Genomic DNA, 17,076 nt, shown 5'->3' with positions numbered 1-17,076 from the left:
TGAACCTTGACTGAAGCCGAGCAGAATTAACAAAAATAAGTATTTTAGATCTGCGTTTATAAAACGCAGCAATATTTTTTTTCTGCATTTTAGCTTTCCTTTTCTGCGTGAAAAAAGCAGAGTCCTCCATTAACTCCCTCTGCTATACCTTCCCTAGTCTCCAGGCTCTCACTGCCTCTCCACAATACATATAACTGCCAACATTACCTACCCACCACCCATTCCACTCTCTACCCTCGCTAGTCTACCTCTCCACAACCCAGCTACTGCCAAAACCACTGAGGGGAAAATAAGATAGCTGTGCCATCTGGACCAATCAAAAACTAGCCAGAGCAAGAGTCAGGAACTAGAGCTGGAGCCAGCAACAGTGGCCCAAGAGGATTGGAAGAAAAACATTTGAATGAATTCCTCAACAAATATATATATATATTTTTACAAATAACTATCAAAACAAATAAAACTGTTTGGTTTTCAACTGTTTATGCTGGTGGAAAATATAGACAAGTTCAACTGTATGTCAGCAAAGAGATTTGTTTACAGGCCTCATCCAAGCACTATGAAGTAGCTTTCTCTGTTCCATTTCTTTTCTTGTGGTTTAGGGCGGTGACGTTTTGTCCAAATTGGTTTACAAACGGAAAGAGATCCTCTATCTCTAACCTGGTTAAAACCCCGTACCTGTCCCACTATCACTCCATTCCCTAAAAGGCCTTCCCATCCCATCCCACTTTCCCCCCTCTCCTTACCCTGGAAGGCAGTGGCGTGGCCGGAGATGAGGTACTTCAGCTCGAAGCTGTAGGAGCGAACATTCTGGAGGGTCTCTCGTCTCACCGCCTCCTGGTAGCTCTCCTCCATCTTGCGGGTGCAGCAGGACGGGCCCTGGTGCTTACACACCAAAAGGTCCACATCTGATGGGACAGAGGGGGAGAGAGGACAGGGTTAGGTCTATATTTGATTGATTTTATTTCTGTGTCATACACTGCATAGCCCTTATGGGCTTATAAGATGCTATTTGTGCACAAAATACAAAAAACTAAATGACATTTAACGAATCATAACAAAGTACAGCTTTCGATTACCTTGTCACATTAGAATACAAAAACAATACACATATCCTTCTTCTTCTCTTCTAAAAAAATAAATTGAGCCATATCGAAAGCCTTTCTGAAAAGAAATTCTAGCCTTTGTTCATCATGCAGCCAGAACACTTCAGGGTGAGCATTTTTACTGCAGTGGGCTAAATCAGGGTCCAAAATATAAATAATATTCCGCCCATGAGGCCACCATAGGGCCATTTGTTCATTTGACTGCAGGAAAGTTTTTACAAAACAGAACATGTCTCACATCACCACATCAGCAGTGTTTCCCAACTCTGGTCTTACACCTATTCTACTTGTCAACCAATCATCAAGCCCTTGACAAGTTGAATCAGGTGTTTTTGTCCGGGGCTACAACAACAACGGTGTGCAGTCGGGGGGGGGGGGGTACTGGAGGACTGGACTCTATGGTGAAGTGAGCGCTCGGCTCCCCTCATCACTGTGCTCTCTCTCTGTCACGGCCTGCTGCCAACTCGGGCACATTCATTATTTCATTATGGGTGCTGTGAGGCAGATCCTACTTAGTTTCTCAAGGAGAGGCTGTGCAGTCTTGCTCTACCTGTGTCCATTCAAATAGAACAGGTTAAGCCTAATTCAGAGGCACATTTTTGGGCTTTGTTGCTACAGCAATTATTGACTGGATATGGTGTATCATATGGCAACTTCATCCATTGGACCACCAAGACCTGAAACAAAAGTACACTTTAAGTACTTCAACCTGCCTTGTCTTCTGCTGATCTCATGCCCTTACAACTAACTACCACAAGGTCCCTATTTACAGACAGTAATATACTGTATAGATAGAGTGCTTTCAGAAAGTATTCAGACCCCTTGACTTTTTCCACATTTTGTTATGTTGCAGCCTTATTCTAAAATGGATTAAATTGTTTTTTTCCCCCACATCAATCTACACCCCATCATGACAAAGCAAAACAGTTTTTTAGAAATGTTTAAAAAAGTAATGAAAAAACAAAAAATGGAAATATCACATTTACATAAGTATTCAGACCCTTTACTCAGTACTTTGGTGAAGCACCTTTAGCAGCGATTATAGCCTCGAGTCTTCTTGGGTATGACGCTACAAGTTTGGCACACCTGTATTTTGGGAGTTTCTCTCATTTTTCTCTGCAGATCCTCTCAAGCTCTGTCATGTTGGATGGAGAGCATCGCCGCACAGCTATTTTCAGGTCTCTCCAGAGATGTCTGAATGGATTCAAGTCCGGGCTCTGGCTGGGCAACTCAATGAAATTCAGTGACTTGTCCCGAAGCCACTCCTACGTTGTTTTGGCTGTATGCTTAGTGTTGTTGTCCTATTGGAAGGTGACTTAAACTATACATTCATGTACATAATACCTAAGCAGTGCTCCCGCACATTGGCTTACCGGGCTATCTGCATTGTGTCCCACCACCCGCCAACCCCTCTTTTTACGCTTCTGCTACTCCCTGTTCATTATATATGCATAGTCACTTTAACGATACCTACATGTACATACTACCTCAATAAGCCTGACTAACAGGTGTCTGTATAAAGCCTTGCTACTCTTTTTTCAATCCTGTCTCGGAACTCTATGGAAAATTCCTTCGACCTCTTGGCTTGATTTTTGCTCTGACATGCACTGTCAACTGTGGGACCTTGTATAGACAGGTGTGTGCCTTTCCAAATCATGTCCAATCAATTGAATTTACCACAGGTGGACTCCATTCAAGTTGTAGAAACATCTCAAGGATGATCAATGGAAACAGGATGCACCTGAGCTCAATTTAGAGCCTCATAAAGAAGGGTCTGAATACTTATGTGAATAAGGTATTTCTGTTTTTTATTTTTAATACATTTGCAAAAAGTTCTAAAAACCTGTTTTCGCTTTGTCATTATGGCGTATTGATGACGGGAGGAAATGATTTCATCAATTTTAGAAGGCTGTAACGTAAACAAAATTTGGAGAAAGGAAAGTGGTCTGAATACTTTCCGAATGCACTGTACAACCTGAGCATAGAAAAAGAGGAGAGAGAATGAGAGAAAGTATATAAGATTATGTAGAATTTCATACATGCTGAGCTTACCACTAAAAACACAAGCTCTGCTTGGAGTATAAATAGTACTGGTGAATATGTGTTAGATCATATAGCCTATGCAAGCACACGCAGACACACACACACACACACACACACACACACAATGTGAGTCACGTTGGGACTTTTACATCACTCTATAAACTGGACTCACACTAGACATAATATCTTGGCCCATAATAAACCACATAAAGAGTAATCTAATACGATCTAATATGAACCTGAGTGAGGCTCAATCAAGCACCATGACATCAACGCAGTTCCCACATCAGTCAGTCCACCCTGTCATGACATGCTGCCTGACACCCTCCTCTACCACTCTCATACTGTCAGTTCCATATATAAACACGGCCATGACATCACCGAGGCTGGCCACAGTTAGCAGAACGTGTAATATTGAAACTCTCCCCCTCTGCCGTTCCCCTCTTCGCTGCCCCACACCCCCTCGTCCCCCTTGCTGTCCCCCACCACCCTCGTCCCCTCCAGCCAAGTGCTCATAAGGCTGTGCCCTGATACGATAACTCATTTTGGGGGTTGGTTGAAGAGGTGAGGGGAGTGGGGGGCAGGTGGTGTGGGCCTATACGTCAGGCCTAGAGCTTCCCTAGTCCAAATCCACCCCTGAAACACAATAGGGTTGCACTTGTCTCATTCCCTCTCTCGTTCATTTGTTTGACATGTCCCTAGCGCCACATGGGTCCACTGAGTCCCCATCTTTTCCAATCACCTAGGAATGGAGTCACGACTGGGCTGACCTCCACACGTCTCTCCCTCTATCTATCTGACTGTCTCCCTCCTTTTTCTTCTGTCCCAGAACACCCTTCCTTCTTATGTCTGGTTCTTTTTCCCCACCTGTTCTCTGTCTCAGACTGCCCCTCTGCCTTCATCTGTTTTCTCCGTCTGTCTCCAGGCCCTTGTTCTGGGCTCCAAGCCCTGTTTATATGTGTTGCTGACCCTCTATCCTAGACCTCTCGCACTCTGTTCCTGACCCCATCTCGCCTTCTGTCTCTTTCCCAGAACCCTTCACCATGCTCTTCTCTCTATGCCCCTGACCCTTTCGCTCCTGGCTGGCTCACCACTCTGTTTATCTCCAATATGAAACTAATATCCAGGCCACAGACTCACAGTGGAATCCAGCTTGGCCTCCCAGTCCTTCATGTCTAGCGACGGGGGAGAAAGAGATACCCATAAAGACTTTGGCAGCCACAGCCACCAACAGCCGCTATCAGGACAGGTCGACAGTGTCCGGAATATTCCAGAACATTGATTATAACCAAGGTCTTATCTATGTTGTCCATACGGTGGGTAGATTGCTGTTATGGACTTTATTGAACGCTGATGAGAAGAACCAGTATGTTGTGGGGTGAAGTAACGAACAGATTGTTGCAAGTCCTTTAATATTGGACAGGTCTTGCAATTCGCAAAGAGGCCAACGTCAAAGGGAGCTGAACAATAGCAAGTGATTCACAGCCTACTGAAGTGACCTTTGCTAATCCTCCCTTTGTGTAAACGTAATATCTGAGACACACTGTAGTACGAACAAAAGCTTGAAAGCACTGCAATCTCTAGGATGTTGAATCTAAGATATAGTCAGTTACTATGATACATTTCCTCTCAACAAAATATTTTCCTTTCAACAAAAGCATGGTACATTTTTTTTACGGTAACAGCCATCGTAGCTCATGGTCTCGATGTGGCTTACGTCCCTTATAGTGCAAAACTCCTGGCCCTTATACAACAATGCTTTAGTCTCTTGCAGGGTATCCCTACAGTCCCTTAGCACTAATGTAATTTGATACAGATCCAAAAGAGTTGGTGGGGCAAGGACCAACTCCACAGGTCCTGGTGGTAAATTAGCGATTAGTGTGTGCGCCACTCCGCTCGTTCTGCCTGGCCAGACATTCACACACAGCTCAGAGTGCCGAGTCAGAATGTCAACCTAGCCCTTTAATTCCATAATTGGCCTCAGGTGACAAATACCTCCGGACTAATTGGGCGTATTAAGCCACTGCTCATTCACGAAGTCTCAACTTGTTGGCCATAATTACTTCCGCCACGTCTCAGTGCCCTTGGGTACCCTGTGGGTAAAAATGGGAGAAAGTCTTGATGGTAGAAACGCGCCCTTGGTTTTGCAGCCAGACTTCCTTAAAATACATCACAGGCACAATTTGCTTGCATCACACATCTAGTCAATAAGGCGTGGACATTTCGTTTTGAGTGGAAATGTTGTTTTGATTTGGATAGGTTACTGGCGGGGAGGGCGGCGAATTCCTGACGCTGCCGTTTGGATATGTTTTCCAATGAGCAGGAATAACTTTGTGGGAAAGCAGGTCATTAATGCAGGAGTTTAGTCCTCTACATATTGCTGCCTCTCTCTCTCTCTCTACTAGACTCTTCCACCTCAGGAAGCGCTGTCCTTTTGAAGTCGTCCCATCCAGTGAACCTGCAGGATATTTACACTGTATTGATTTGCTGTGCTTGGGCGGGACCGTGTTTAAAGAAAACACGGCTCAAAGGGGGCTTTGCCGCATACCTGCATTTTTGGACGGCCCTGAATCGCGCCTGGAATGTTAGGCTTTTCCAGGCATTTGAGCTGGCAGTGCCCACAGTGACTGGCGCAGGGGTCCAGAGACAGAGGCCAGGGGGCCGGGCAGGCTTGGATGTGGTTCAGACGGGTTGGGGCCAAGGGGCACCTGGGGCTTGGTAGACTGTTGGGTTGTTGGATGTGGGGGCGCTAGAGGTCTAGTGGATTATTGGATTTGGGTGCAAAGAGGTTGAGGGCAGGGTTATGGGCCACTGGGGGCAGTTGGATGTGGGTTAGAGGATTGAGAAGGGGGGGGGGGGGCAGAGGGGCTCAAGTAGAGGGGCCACTTGAGGCTTAGTGGACTGGTGGAATTGTGGATGTGGGGGTAGAGGGTTTGAGGACAGAGTCGGAGGGAACTAGGGAATGTTGGATGTGGGTCAAAGGAGTTGAGGGTTGAGGGGCAATAGGGGATAGGGGACTGGGTTGTTGGATGTGGAGGCTGAGAGGTTTGCGAAGAGGGTGCTTTAAAACAGTTAGAGGGTTTAGCTTCAGCCACAGGCCTTGCCTATCTAAAGCACTCTGACTGTCTGCCCAAACAGCTGTTTGACTGACCATGGCCTCATGAAAAAGTACTACTGAATTACTACTCATCACTACTACACAAGATCTACACAAAACCTACTGGTTTTACTACTTGATTGCTACTGAGATGTGTAGTTAACCAGTAGTGATTTATGTCATTTTTTTAAGTAGTAATGAGTGATAAATTGGGACGTTTCACTACTGGTGAACAAATCACTACATAAGTCTCCCTTAATGACTAGTGTGTAACTACTGAGCTTTTGGCTATCTACTACTTAAAACCTACACATACGTACACAATTCCTACATGTTCACTATTGAATTACTATATAATGCCAACATGTTACTGCTGTATGCCTACTCAATTACTACTGTGTCTGTGTAGTCTGTGTGGTGTTATGTCACTACTGATCACTACTGAATTGCTCCTGATCATTTTCATTTCCTACATAATTACTATTTCCACAGAATTACTATTGAAACTCACATATTTACTACTGTTTGCCTCTTCAAAATCACTATTGGCATCTTCTTGTTTCACTACTGTGTCACTACTAGACTATTGCACATGTTAATTCCTAAAGTTTCTAACTGCAGTTATATCATCAAACAATAACTAATACGTTTATACAAACTGTGAGGGAAAAATCTCGTTAAACTTCTTTAAGCTTGTGAAAATCGGAAAAGTGTAGAACAACCTCTTTAATGTTGTTCTAAATGGCTGTTGCTGTGGGGGTGTTGTCACGTGAAAGGTCTAGGCCAGCTGTCACAAGCTACAATCTTATCCATATGTAGCTTCCCATTTTCGAAGAAACAAGAACAAGATGTTCTTTAGAAAATGAGAACTGAGAATTGGGTTTGATCTCATACTATTAGCTGAATACAATGTCAGTTTCACGTGTGCTCCCTCTCCGGCCTCCAGGTCACTAGTCTGCACATTATGGCGCACACCCGTCACCATAGTTGCACGCACCTGCACGTCATCAGACTCACCTGGACTCCATCACTTCCCTGATTACCTTCCCTATATTTATGTCACTCCCTTTGGTTCCTTCCCCAAGCGTTATTGTTTCTGTTTCTGTGTCATGTCTGTGCGTTGTTCGTGTTTATTGTTTTGTATTTATATGCGTTTATTTATTAAAACACTCACTCCCTGAACTTGCTTCCCGACTCTCAGCGCACTCGTTTCAGAATGACGCCTAACTAAGGGAAGCATCTGGGAGTGTTTTTTGTTTTTTTGTTTCGGTGGGAATGACGTCGGGTCCGGGAGCCGCTACAGGTGGATCGCCAGGCTCTCATGCCTTCACCGGATCGCCAGGCTCCCCTGCTACAGCTGGCTCGTCAGGCTCTCATGCCTTCACCGGATCGCCAGGCTCCCCTGCTACAGCTGGCTCGTCAGGCTCTCATGTCTTTACCGGATCGCCAGGCTCCCCTGCTACTGCTGGCTCGTCAGGCTCTCATGCCTTCACCGGATCGCCAGGCTCCCCTGCTTCCACCGGATCATCAGGCTCTCATGCCTCAGCCGGATCACCAGGCTCCCCTGCCTCAGCCAGTCTGTCAAGGTCCCGCGCATCAGCAGGGGTGACCGGTTCTGCCCCTGACCCCCGAGATCGTCTCTTTGGTTGGCATCCTGCGGCTGGAGCCGAACGTGCCTCCTGGGATGGGGAACTGTCACGTATACGCTCTCCGGCACTCTAGTTCGCGAGGCTCCCGCGTTTCAGCCGGACTGACAGGTAACCCGCGTCTCAGCAGAGGTTACCGGTCCGCTCCTAATCCCCGGGATCATCATTTTGTTCGCCGTCCTGCAGCCGGAGCCACGCGTCGGGGAGGGGGTACTGTCACGTGTGCTCCCTCTCCGGCCTCTAGGTCACCAGGCTGCTCATTATGTTGCACACCTGTCACCATCGTTACGCGCACCTGCGTGTCATCTGTGTGTCGCCTGGACTCCATCACATCCCTGATTACCTTCCCTATATATGTCACTCCCTTTGGTTCCTTCCCCAGTTGTCATTGTTTCTGTGTCATGGCTGTGCGATGTTCGTATTTCTTGTTTTGTATTTAGTTGTGTTTATTTATTGAAACACTCACTCCCTGAACTTGCTTCCCGACTCTCAGCGCACTCGTTACAGTCAGCAAAGGCCACCTCGTCATAACCCTAATCTTCTTTTGACACACACACATAGCAACCGTTACAAACTGCTTGAGAGATGTGAGGTGTAGGTGATGGTAAGCTATAATCACGTGTTATATCGTTCCATTAGAATACTTGGCTATATAAGCTGAGACCCAACGCCATTCGTTGGGCTCTTAACACTCCATCTGATTTATTAACCTCTCCATTATTGCAATTGTTATTAAATAAAGATGATTGTTTGAAGAAATGACAGTCTCTTTCACTCACATTTTTATTATTATTAAAATAATTACATATTAAATGACATATTTGTACTTTTTTGTTAATCCCTTTGAGGACTTGTCTTCATTCAGCTTTGACATAACTATCTTCAGATCCTCTTTTTAGTTTCAGACACATTTCTGCATCTTTTAACCTTTTAGAAAATAAAGACAAGCTCAAAAGACAACCAATTATAAGCCATTGTCAATCATCTGCTAACAGAAATCGCGTAAGACAACACAGAAAAAAACTCCCGTCTTATGTCGAGGGCCTCCTTGGCAACAGGTGAAAAGAGGTAAGTAGAATGGGTAAGTATACTAATATGAACATACTGTACATTTGCATACAAACACACAAGACCGCTAGCATGACAAGAACAGAGGTTACATAGTTACATTTCAATGGGGCTAGCGCCTAAACACAAGACCATGTTGGCTAGCAACCTTTTTGATGTGGCAAAAAGTTATATATTTTTTTATTTTTTTATTCAACCTTCACTTAACTAGGTAGGCTAGTTGAGAAGAAGTTCTCATTTACAACTGCGACCTGGCCAAGATAAAGCAAAGCAGTGCGACATACAACAACACAGAGTTACACATGGAATAAACAAACATACAGTCAATAACACAATAGAAAAAGTCTATATACAGTGTGTGCAAATGAGGTAAGATAAGGGAGGTAAGGCAATAAATGGGCGATAGTGGTGAAATAATTACAATTTAGCAATTAAACACTGGAGTGATAAATGTGCAGAAGATGAATGTGCAAGTAGAGATACTGGGGTGTAAATGAGCGAAAAAATTAATAAAATAAATAACAGTATGGGGATGAGGTAGTTGTATGGGCTATTTACAGATGGGCTATGTACAGGTGCAGTAATCTGTGAGCAGCTCTGACAGCTGGTGCTTAAAGTTAGTGAGGGAGATATGACTCCAGCTTCAGTGATTTTTGCAATTCATTCCAGTCATTGCAGCAGAGAACTGGAAGGAACGGCGGCCAAAGGGGGAATTGGCTTTTGGGGTGACCAGTGAAATATACCTGCTGGAGCACGTGCTATGGGTGGGTGCTGCTATGGTGACCAGTGAGCTGAGATAAAGTGGGGCTTTACCTAGCAAAGACTTATAGATAATCTGGAGCCAGTAAGTTTGGCGGTGAATATGAAGCGAGGGCCAGCCAACGAGAGCATACAGGTCACAGCGGTGGGTAGTATATGGGGCTTTGGTGACAAAATGGATGGCACTGTGATAGACTGCATCCAATTTGCTGAGTAGTGTGTTGGAGGCTATTTTGTAAATGACATCACCGAAGTCAAGGGTTGGCAGGATAGTCAGTTTTACAAGGATATGTTTGGCAGCATGAGTGAAGGATGCTTTGTTGCGAAATAGGAAGCCGATTCTAGATTCAATTTTGGATTGGAGGTGCTTAATGTGAGTCTGGAAGGAGAGTTTACAGTCTAACCAGACACCTAGGTCCACATATTCTAAGTCAGAACCGTTCAGAGTAGTGATGCTGGACAGGCGGGCAGGTGCGGGCAGCAATCGGTTGAAGAGCATGCATTTAGTTTTACTTGCATTTAAGAGCAGTTGGAGGTCACGGAAGGAGAGTTGTATGGCATTGAAGCTTGTCTGGAGGTTAGTTAACACAGTGTCCAAAGAAGGGCCAGAAGTATACATAATGGTGTCGTCTGCGTAGAGTTGGATCAGAGAATCACCAGCATCAAGAGCGACATCATTGATGTATACAGAGAAAAGAGTCGGCCCGAAAATTGAACCCTGTGGCACCCCCATAGAGACTGCCAGAGGTCCGGACAACAGGCCCTCCGATTTGACACACTGAATTCTGTCTGAGAAGTAGTTGGTGAACCAGGCGAGGCAGTCATTTGAGAAACCAAGGCTGTTGAGTCTGCCGATAAGAATGTGGTGATTGACAGAGTCGAAAGTCTTAGCCAGGTCGATGAATAAAGCTGCACAGTATTGTCTCTTATCGATGGCTGTTATGATATCATTTAGGACCTTGAACGTGGCTGAGGTCCACCCATGACCAGCTCGGAAACCAGATTGCATAGCGGAGAAGGTACGGTGGGATTCTAAATGGTCTGGGATCTGTTTGATAACTTGGCTTTAGAAGATCTTAGAAAGGCAGGGTAGGATAGATATAGGTCTGTAGCAGTTTGGGTCTAGAGTGTCTCCCCCTTTGAAGAGGGGGATGACCGCGACAGCTTTCCAATCTTTGGGGATCTCAGACGATACGAAAGAGGTTGAATAGGCTAGTAATAGGGGTTGCAACAATTCCTGTTGATAATTTTAGAAAGAGAGGGTCCAGATTGTCTAGCCCGGCTGATTTGTAGGGGTCCAGATTTTGCAGTTTTTTCAGAACATCTGCTATCTGGATTTGGATGAAGGAGAAATGGGGAGGCTTGGGAAAGTTGCTGTGGGGGGTGCAGGGCTGTTAACCGGGGTAGGGGTAGCCAGGTGGAAAGCATGACCAGCCGTAGACGTGGATTTATCGGTGGTGACAGTGTTTCCTAGCCCCAGTGTGTAGTGGGAAGCTGGGAGGAGGTGCTCATATAGACTTTGCAGTGTCCCAGAACCTTTTGGAGTTTGTGCTACAGGATGCAAATGTATGTTTCAAAATGCTAGCCTTTGCTTTCCTAACTGCCTGTGTATATTGGTTCCTAACTTCCCTGAAAAGTTGCATATCGCGGGGGCTATTCGATGCTAATGTAGTACGCCACAGGATGTTTTTGTGCTGGTCAAGGGCAGTCAGGTCTGGAGTGAACAAAGGGCTATATCTGTTCCTGGTTCTACATTTTTTGAAAGGGGCATGCTTATTTAAGATGGTGAGGAAAGCACTTTTAAAGAATAACCAGGCATCCTCTACTGACGAAATGAGGTCAATATCCTTACAGGATACCTAGGCCAGGTCGATTAGAAAGGCCTGCTTGCTGAAGTGTTTTAGGGAGCGTTTGACAGTGATGAGGGATGGACGTTTTACGGACGCAGGCAATGAGGCAGTGAACGCTGAGATCCTGGTTGAAGACAGCAGAGGTGTATTTGGAGGACAGGTTGGTTAGGATGTTATCTATGAGGGTGCCCGTGTTTACGGATTTGGGGTTGTACCTGGTAGGTACATTGATAATTTGTGTGAGATTGAGGTCATCAAGCTTAGATTGTAGGATGGCCTGGGTGTTAAGCATGTCCCAGTTTAGGTCACCTAACAGCACGAGCTCTGAAGATAGATGGGGAGCAATCAATTCACATATGGTGTCCAGGGCACAGCTGGGGGCAGAAGGTGGACTATAGCAAGCGGCAACGGTGAGAGACTTGTTTCTGGAAAGGTGGATTTTTAAAAGTAGAAGCTCAAATTGTTTGGACACAGACCTGGATAGTAAGACAGAACTCTGCAGGCTATCTCTGCAGTAGATTGCAACTCCGCCCCCTTTGGCAGTTCTATCATGTCGGAAAATGTTATAGTTAGTGATGGAAATTTCAGGGTTTTTGGTGGCCTTCCTAAGCCAGGACATCCGGGTTGGCAGAGTGTGCTAAAGCAGTGAATTAAACAAAGGGAGGATGGAGGAGGCTTCTAATGTTAACATGCATGAAACCAAGGCTTTCACGGTTACAGAAGTCAACAAATGAGAGCACCTGGGGAATGAGAGTGGAGCTAGGCACTGCAGGGCCTGGATTAACCTCTACATCACCAGAGGAACAGAGGAGGAGTAGTATAAGGGTACGGCTAAAGGCTATAAGGACTGGTTGTGTAGTACATTTGTGAACAGAGAGTAAGAGGAGCAGGTTTCTGGGCGCGGCAGAATAGATTCAAGGCATAATGTACAGACAAAGGTGTGGTAGGATGTGAATACAGTGGAGATAAACCTAGGCATTGAGTGACGATGAGAGAGGTATTGTCTCTAAAGACAACATTTAAACCAGGTGAGGTCACTGCATGTGTGGGAGTTGGAACAAACGGGTTAGCTAAGACATATTGAGCAGGGCTGGAGGCTCTACAGTGAAATAAGACAATAATCACTAACGAAAACCGCAATGGACAAAAAATATTGCCATTAGGGAGAGGCATGCGTAGCTGAGTGACCATAGGGTCCAGTGAATAGCTAGGCGGGCTGCAGACACGGCGTTTCACACCGCTAGCGGGCCGGGGCTAGCCCAAGGGCCTTAGAGGGACGTTGCGACGGAAGAAGTTTATTGTAGCCCCCTCGTGCGGTTACGTCGGCAGGCCAGTCGTGATGGATCAGCAGGGCTCCATGTAGTAAAAGGTTCCAGGCCAATTGGCAAAATAGGTATAGTAGCCCAAGAATTTGGCTGATGGACCTCTTCAGCTAACAGTCCGATATGCTCTAGACAGCTAGTGGGCCGCGGCTAGCAGATGGGCAATCAGGGAACGTCGCGACGGAGGAGCCTGTTGAAAAACTCCCTCGGGCGGATTACGTCGGTAGTCCAGTCGTGATGAATCGGCGGGGCTCCGTATCGGCAGTAAAAGGGGTCCAGGCCAATTGGCAAAATAGGTATTGTATCCCAAGGAGTGGCTGATGGACCTCTTCAGCTAGCCGGGAGATGGGCCTAGCATAGGCTAGCTCCAGGCTAATTGGTGCTTGCTTTGGGACAGAGACATTATCCAGGAGTAGCCACTCGGATAGCAGCTAGCTAGCTGCGATGATCCAGGTGAAAAGGTTCAGAGCTTGCGGTAGGAATCCGGAGATATGGAGAAGAAGAAGTCAGATATGCTCTGGGTTGAATCGCGCTGTGCAGACTGGCAGGAGTTGTCCGGGCTAAAGGTTGACTACTAGCTAGTAGCTAGTTAGCTGGCTAGCTTCTGTTGGGGGTTCCGGTTCTAAAGTTAAAAAAAATAGCAGATTCATACCACATTGGGTGAGGCGGGTTGCAGGAGAGTATGTTGAAGTTGAGGTTAAGAACATTTTTTTTAAATATATGCGAAGAAAAAGGATATAAAAAGATATATACACGGGACACGACAAGACGAAGACCAAGACGCCTGACTGCTACGCTATCTTGGATTTACGGCTATGCAACAACATGACAGTATTCATGAAAGATAAAGGAAAGTTAAACTTACAGATGGTGCCAGCATAAGGGCTGTGAAAGACAGGATGATGAAGGATGGAAGACGATTACATTCCGGATGGTCAAAAACAGTAGCTCGCTAACAACAACCAACTACTTCCTTATTTGTCTTCTGCGGTCGCGAAAAGCCAGTGTAGTCTTTTGTGACTACTTATTTACTACCAACATCAAGTAGTAAAGATCTACCTATTTACTACTGGAAACACTTTTTCCCACTGAACACTACAAAACTCTACTTGCGTATCCTGAGTAGTGCATAAACTACACATTCACTAAACAATCCCTACAAGTCTACATAGTCACTACTGCACTAAAGTGTTTGTGCAGTAATTCAGTCTGTTTTTTTTTCATAAGGTGGAGGTGCCTTACAACTGGGCTTACTCTCCCAGATGACCTGCTAGGCTCTACTGCTGACACCTACATCCTGTCATAACGCCCCTTTGGAGCAAAGGAGCATACGCAACAAAAGATCACTGCCCACCCCAGCCTTTCCATCAAATCCAGCGGTTACGACAGTGGTTATGAGAAGGCGCTTATGACAATGACACAAAAGCAAATCAACATGGTAGTCGTTGCCTGTTTGATGTTACGAAACAAGTTTAACAAAGGAAATTAACTGGCCAGTTCACACTTTAGAACAGACACCCAATAAGGTAGGGGCCTAGGTGGTATCCAATAAACCTAACGTAGCAGATGTAAAAGAATTGCCTGAAACTAGATCCCCTACATACTGGTCTTGACAAGAAGAAAACAACTGTTGGGGGGAGGTTCTGTTCTACAATGTTCAACCAATCACTCTAGGAGTGTTGGAGTGTTGCCTTGTTAACGTCCAAAAGATAAAGTCACGTCACAGGCTCTCTTTCCATTTCCCCTGCAAACTGGAGGATCCGGTTGTTGGGCACTCGGCAGAGGCTAGTATCCAATAAACACCCACCAGACCAGCCCAACTTAGACTGAAATCCAATAAGAGATCCTGAGTCTAGCCCGACTCAAGACACATTAAGCAGATTCAGAATGGGATGACACTGTTGGGAGAGGGATTAGACTATTTTTTATTTAACCTTTATTTAATTCGGCAAGTCAAATTCTTATTTACAATGACGGCCTACCAAAAGGCAAAAGGCCTCCTGCGGTTGACGGGGGCTGGGATTAACATTTTTAAAAATCATAAAATATAAATATAGGACAAAACACACATCACGACAAGAGAGACAACAAAACACTACATAAAAAGAGACCTAAGACAACAACATAGCAAGGCCAACACCAACATGGTGTCACGTCCTGACCTTAGTTCCTTTTTTATGTCTCTATTTTAGTTTGGTCGGGGCGTGAGTTGGGGTGGGCATTTGATGTTTTTGTTCTATGTTTTGTATTTCTGCTTTTGGCCTGGTATGGTTCCCAATCAGAGGCAGCTGTCAATCGTTGTCTCTGATTGAGAACCATACTTAGGTAGCCTGTGATCCCACTATGATTTGTGGGTAGTTGTTTTCTGTTTTGTGTATTCACCTGACAGAACTGTTTTGTTTCTTCCTTTCATTTTGTCATTTTGTTTTGTGTGTTCAGTCTAATAAATAATTAACATGGACACTTACCACGCTCCATATTGGTCCGATCCTTCCTACTCCTCCTCAGACAACGAAGAGATTTGTTACACATGGTAGCAACACAACATGGCAGCAGCACAACATGGTAGCAGTACAAAACATGGTACAAACATTATTGGTCACAGACAACAGCATAAAGGGAAAGGTAGAGACAACAATACATCACGCAAAGCAGCCACAACTCTCAGTTAGAGTGTCCATGATTGAGTCTTTGAATGAAGAGATTGAGATAAAACTGTCCAGTTTGAGTGTTTGTTGCAGCTCGTTCCAGTCGCTAGCTGCAGCAAACTGAAAAGACGAGCGACCCAGGGATATGGGTGCCGTGGGGACCTTTAACAGAATGTGACTGTCAGAATTGGTGATGTATGTGGAGGATGAGGGCTGCAGTAGATATCTCAGATAGGGGGGAGTGAGGCCTAAAAGGGTTTTATAAATAAGCATCAACCAGTGGGTCTTGCAATATACAGAGATGACCAGTTTACAGAGGAGTATAGAGTGCAGTGATGTGTCCTACAAGGAGCATTGGTGGCAAATCTGATGGCTGAATGGTAAATAACATCTAGCCGCTTGAGAGCAACCTTACCTGCCGATCTATAAATTATGACTCCGTAATCTAGCATGGGTAGGATGGTCATCTGAATCAGGGTTAGTTTGGCAGCTGGGGTGAAAGAGGAGCGATTAGAGGAAACCAAGTCTAGGTTTAACTTATATGTGCTGAGAGAAGGACAGTGTACCGCCTAGACATACACCCAAGTACTTGTATAAGGTGACTACCTGAAGCTCTAAACCCTAAGAGGTAGTAATCACACCTGTGGAGAGAGAGGCATTCTTCTTACCAAACCACATGACCTTTGTTTCTGCAACAGACCTGCTGAGGACATGCCAAGCGTGCCAAGTGAACAAACAATATCGCCTTTGACCAAACTACGCTGTGAAGTTATGTCTGCAGTATGTGAGATGGTAATGTGTAGCATTGGAGACACTTTCATTGAACACTTTTGAAGTGCTCCTGGATCTCCAACTCGATCTCATGGCAGTTTGTTTTGTTGCGTCGTCTTCCTACAGCCTCACATCCCCACTTTTATGAAAGATAAAGCTGTTGAGACATTTCTGGGATAATTACTGAGCAGGTGAGTAAGTCGGGGTAGAGAAAAACATACCAACGAAGACTCGGAGGCTTTATGTTGAGTACAGAGGAGGGTGTAGGGGTGGAGGGGACGTGTGTGCACAATGTGTATGCTTCATCTGTGAGGAGGCCTATTGTAACGAGCTTAAAATAACTGCAGCCAATAAAAGAGCATCGTTAGCTTTGCGTCGCTGCCAGACGCTTTTGATGTTGTAACCAGGCAAAGATGTGGCAACATGTGATAACATGCTGCGTTCCCATCCCATTCCCTTACCATAAACACATGACGTGACCCGTCTTTGTGTTGGAGAGATGCTAAACACAAGGACTTCCGATGGCTCAGTTGATAGGAACACTCGTGCTTGCAGCAACAAAGTGCAGGGTTCGAGTCCCACATGGTACCACATAGACTGAATGTGTGAGGAGACTGTAAGTTGCCTCCTCATATTACATTATCATAACTGATAATAAAAATGCAACTGTGTGTTGTGATCTGAGCAGCCTTGGTAGACCTCAAGAATGTCATTATTTGAGCCACACAGTGATGAGGGGTTTCATATCTAAACAGGCCAAGGAAGCAGC

At 45.3% G+C, this 17,076-nt stretch overlaps 1 protein-coding gene across 2 annotated transcripts in view; it reads right to left on the bottom strand.

Moving 5' to 3' along the window:
- LOC139387100 (glypican-5-like) overlaps positions 1-17,076 on the bottom strand; it is a 204,899-nt gene that overhangs the window by 174,688 nt on the left and 13,135 nt on the right. For both annotated transcript variants that reach the window (XM_071133103.1, XM_071133102.1), the window contains exon 2: positions 744-905. In XM_071133103.1, coding sequence (XP_070989204.1) covers positions 744-905 — 162 coding nt within the window. The remainder of the gene's footprint in view (positions 1-743; positions 906-17,076) is intronic.

This window comes from Oncorhynchus clarkii, chromosome 28 (genome assembly GCF_045791955.1).
Source record: "Oncorhynchus clarkii lewisi isolate Uvic-CL-2024 chromosome 28, UVic_Ocla_1.0, whole genome shotgun sequence".
In the NCBI taxonomy this organism is placed as follows: Eukaryota; Metazoa; Chordata; class Actinopteri; order Salmoniformes; family Salmonidae; genus Oncorhynchus; species Oncorhynchus clarkii.
Note: the sequence above shows the minus strand (reverse complement) of the source record. Positions and strands in the feature narration are given on the sequence as shown.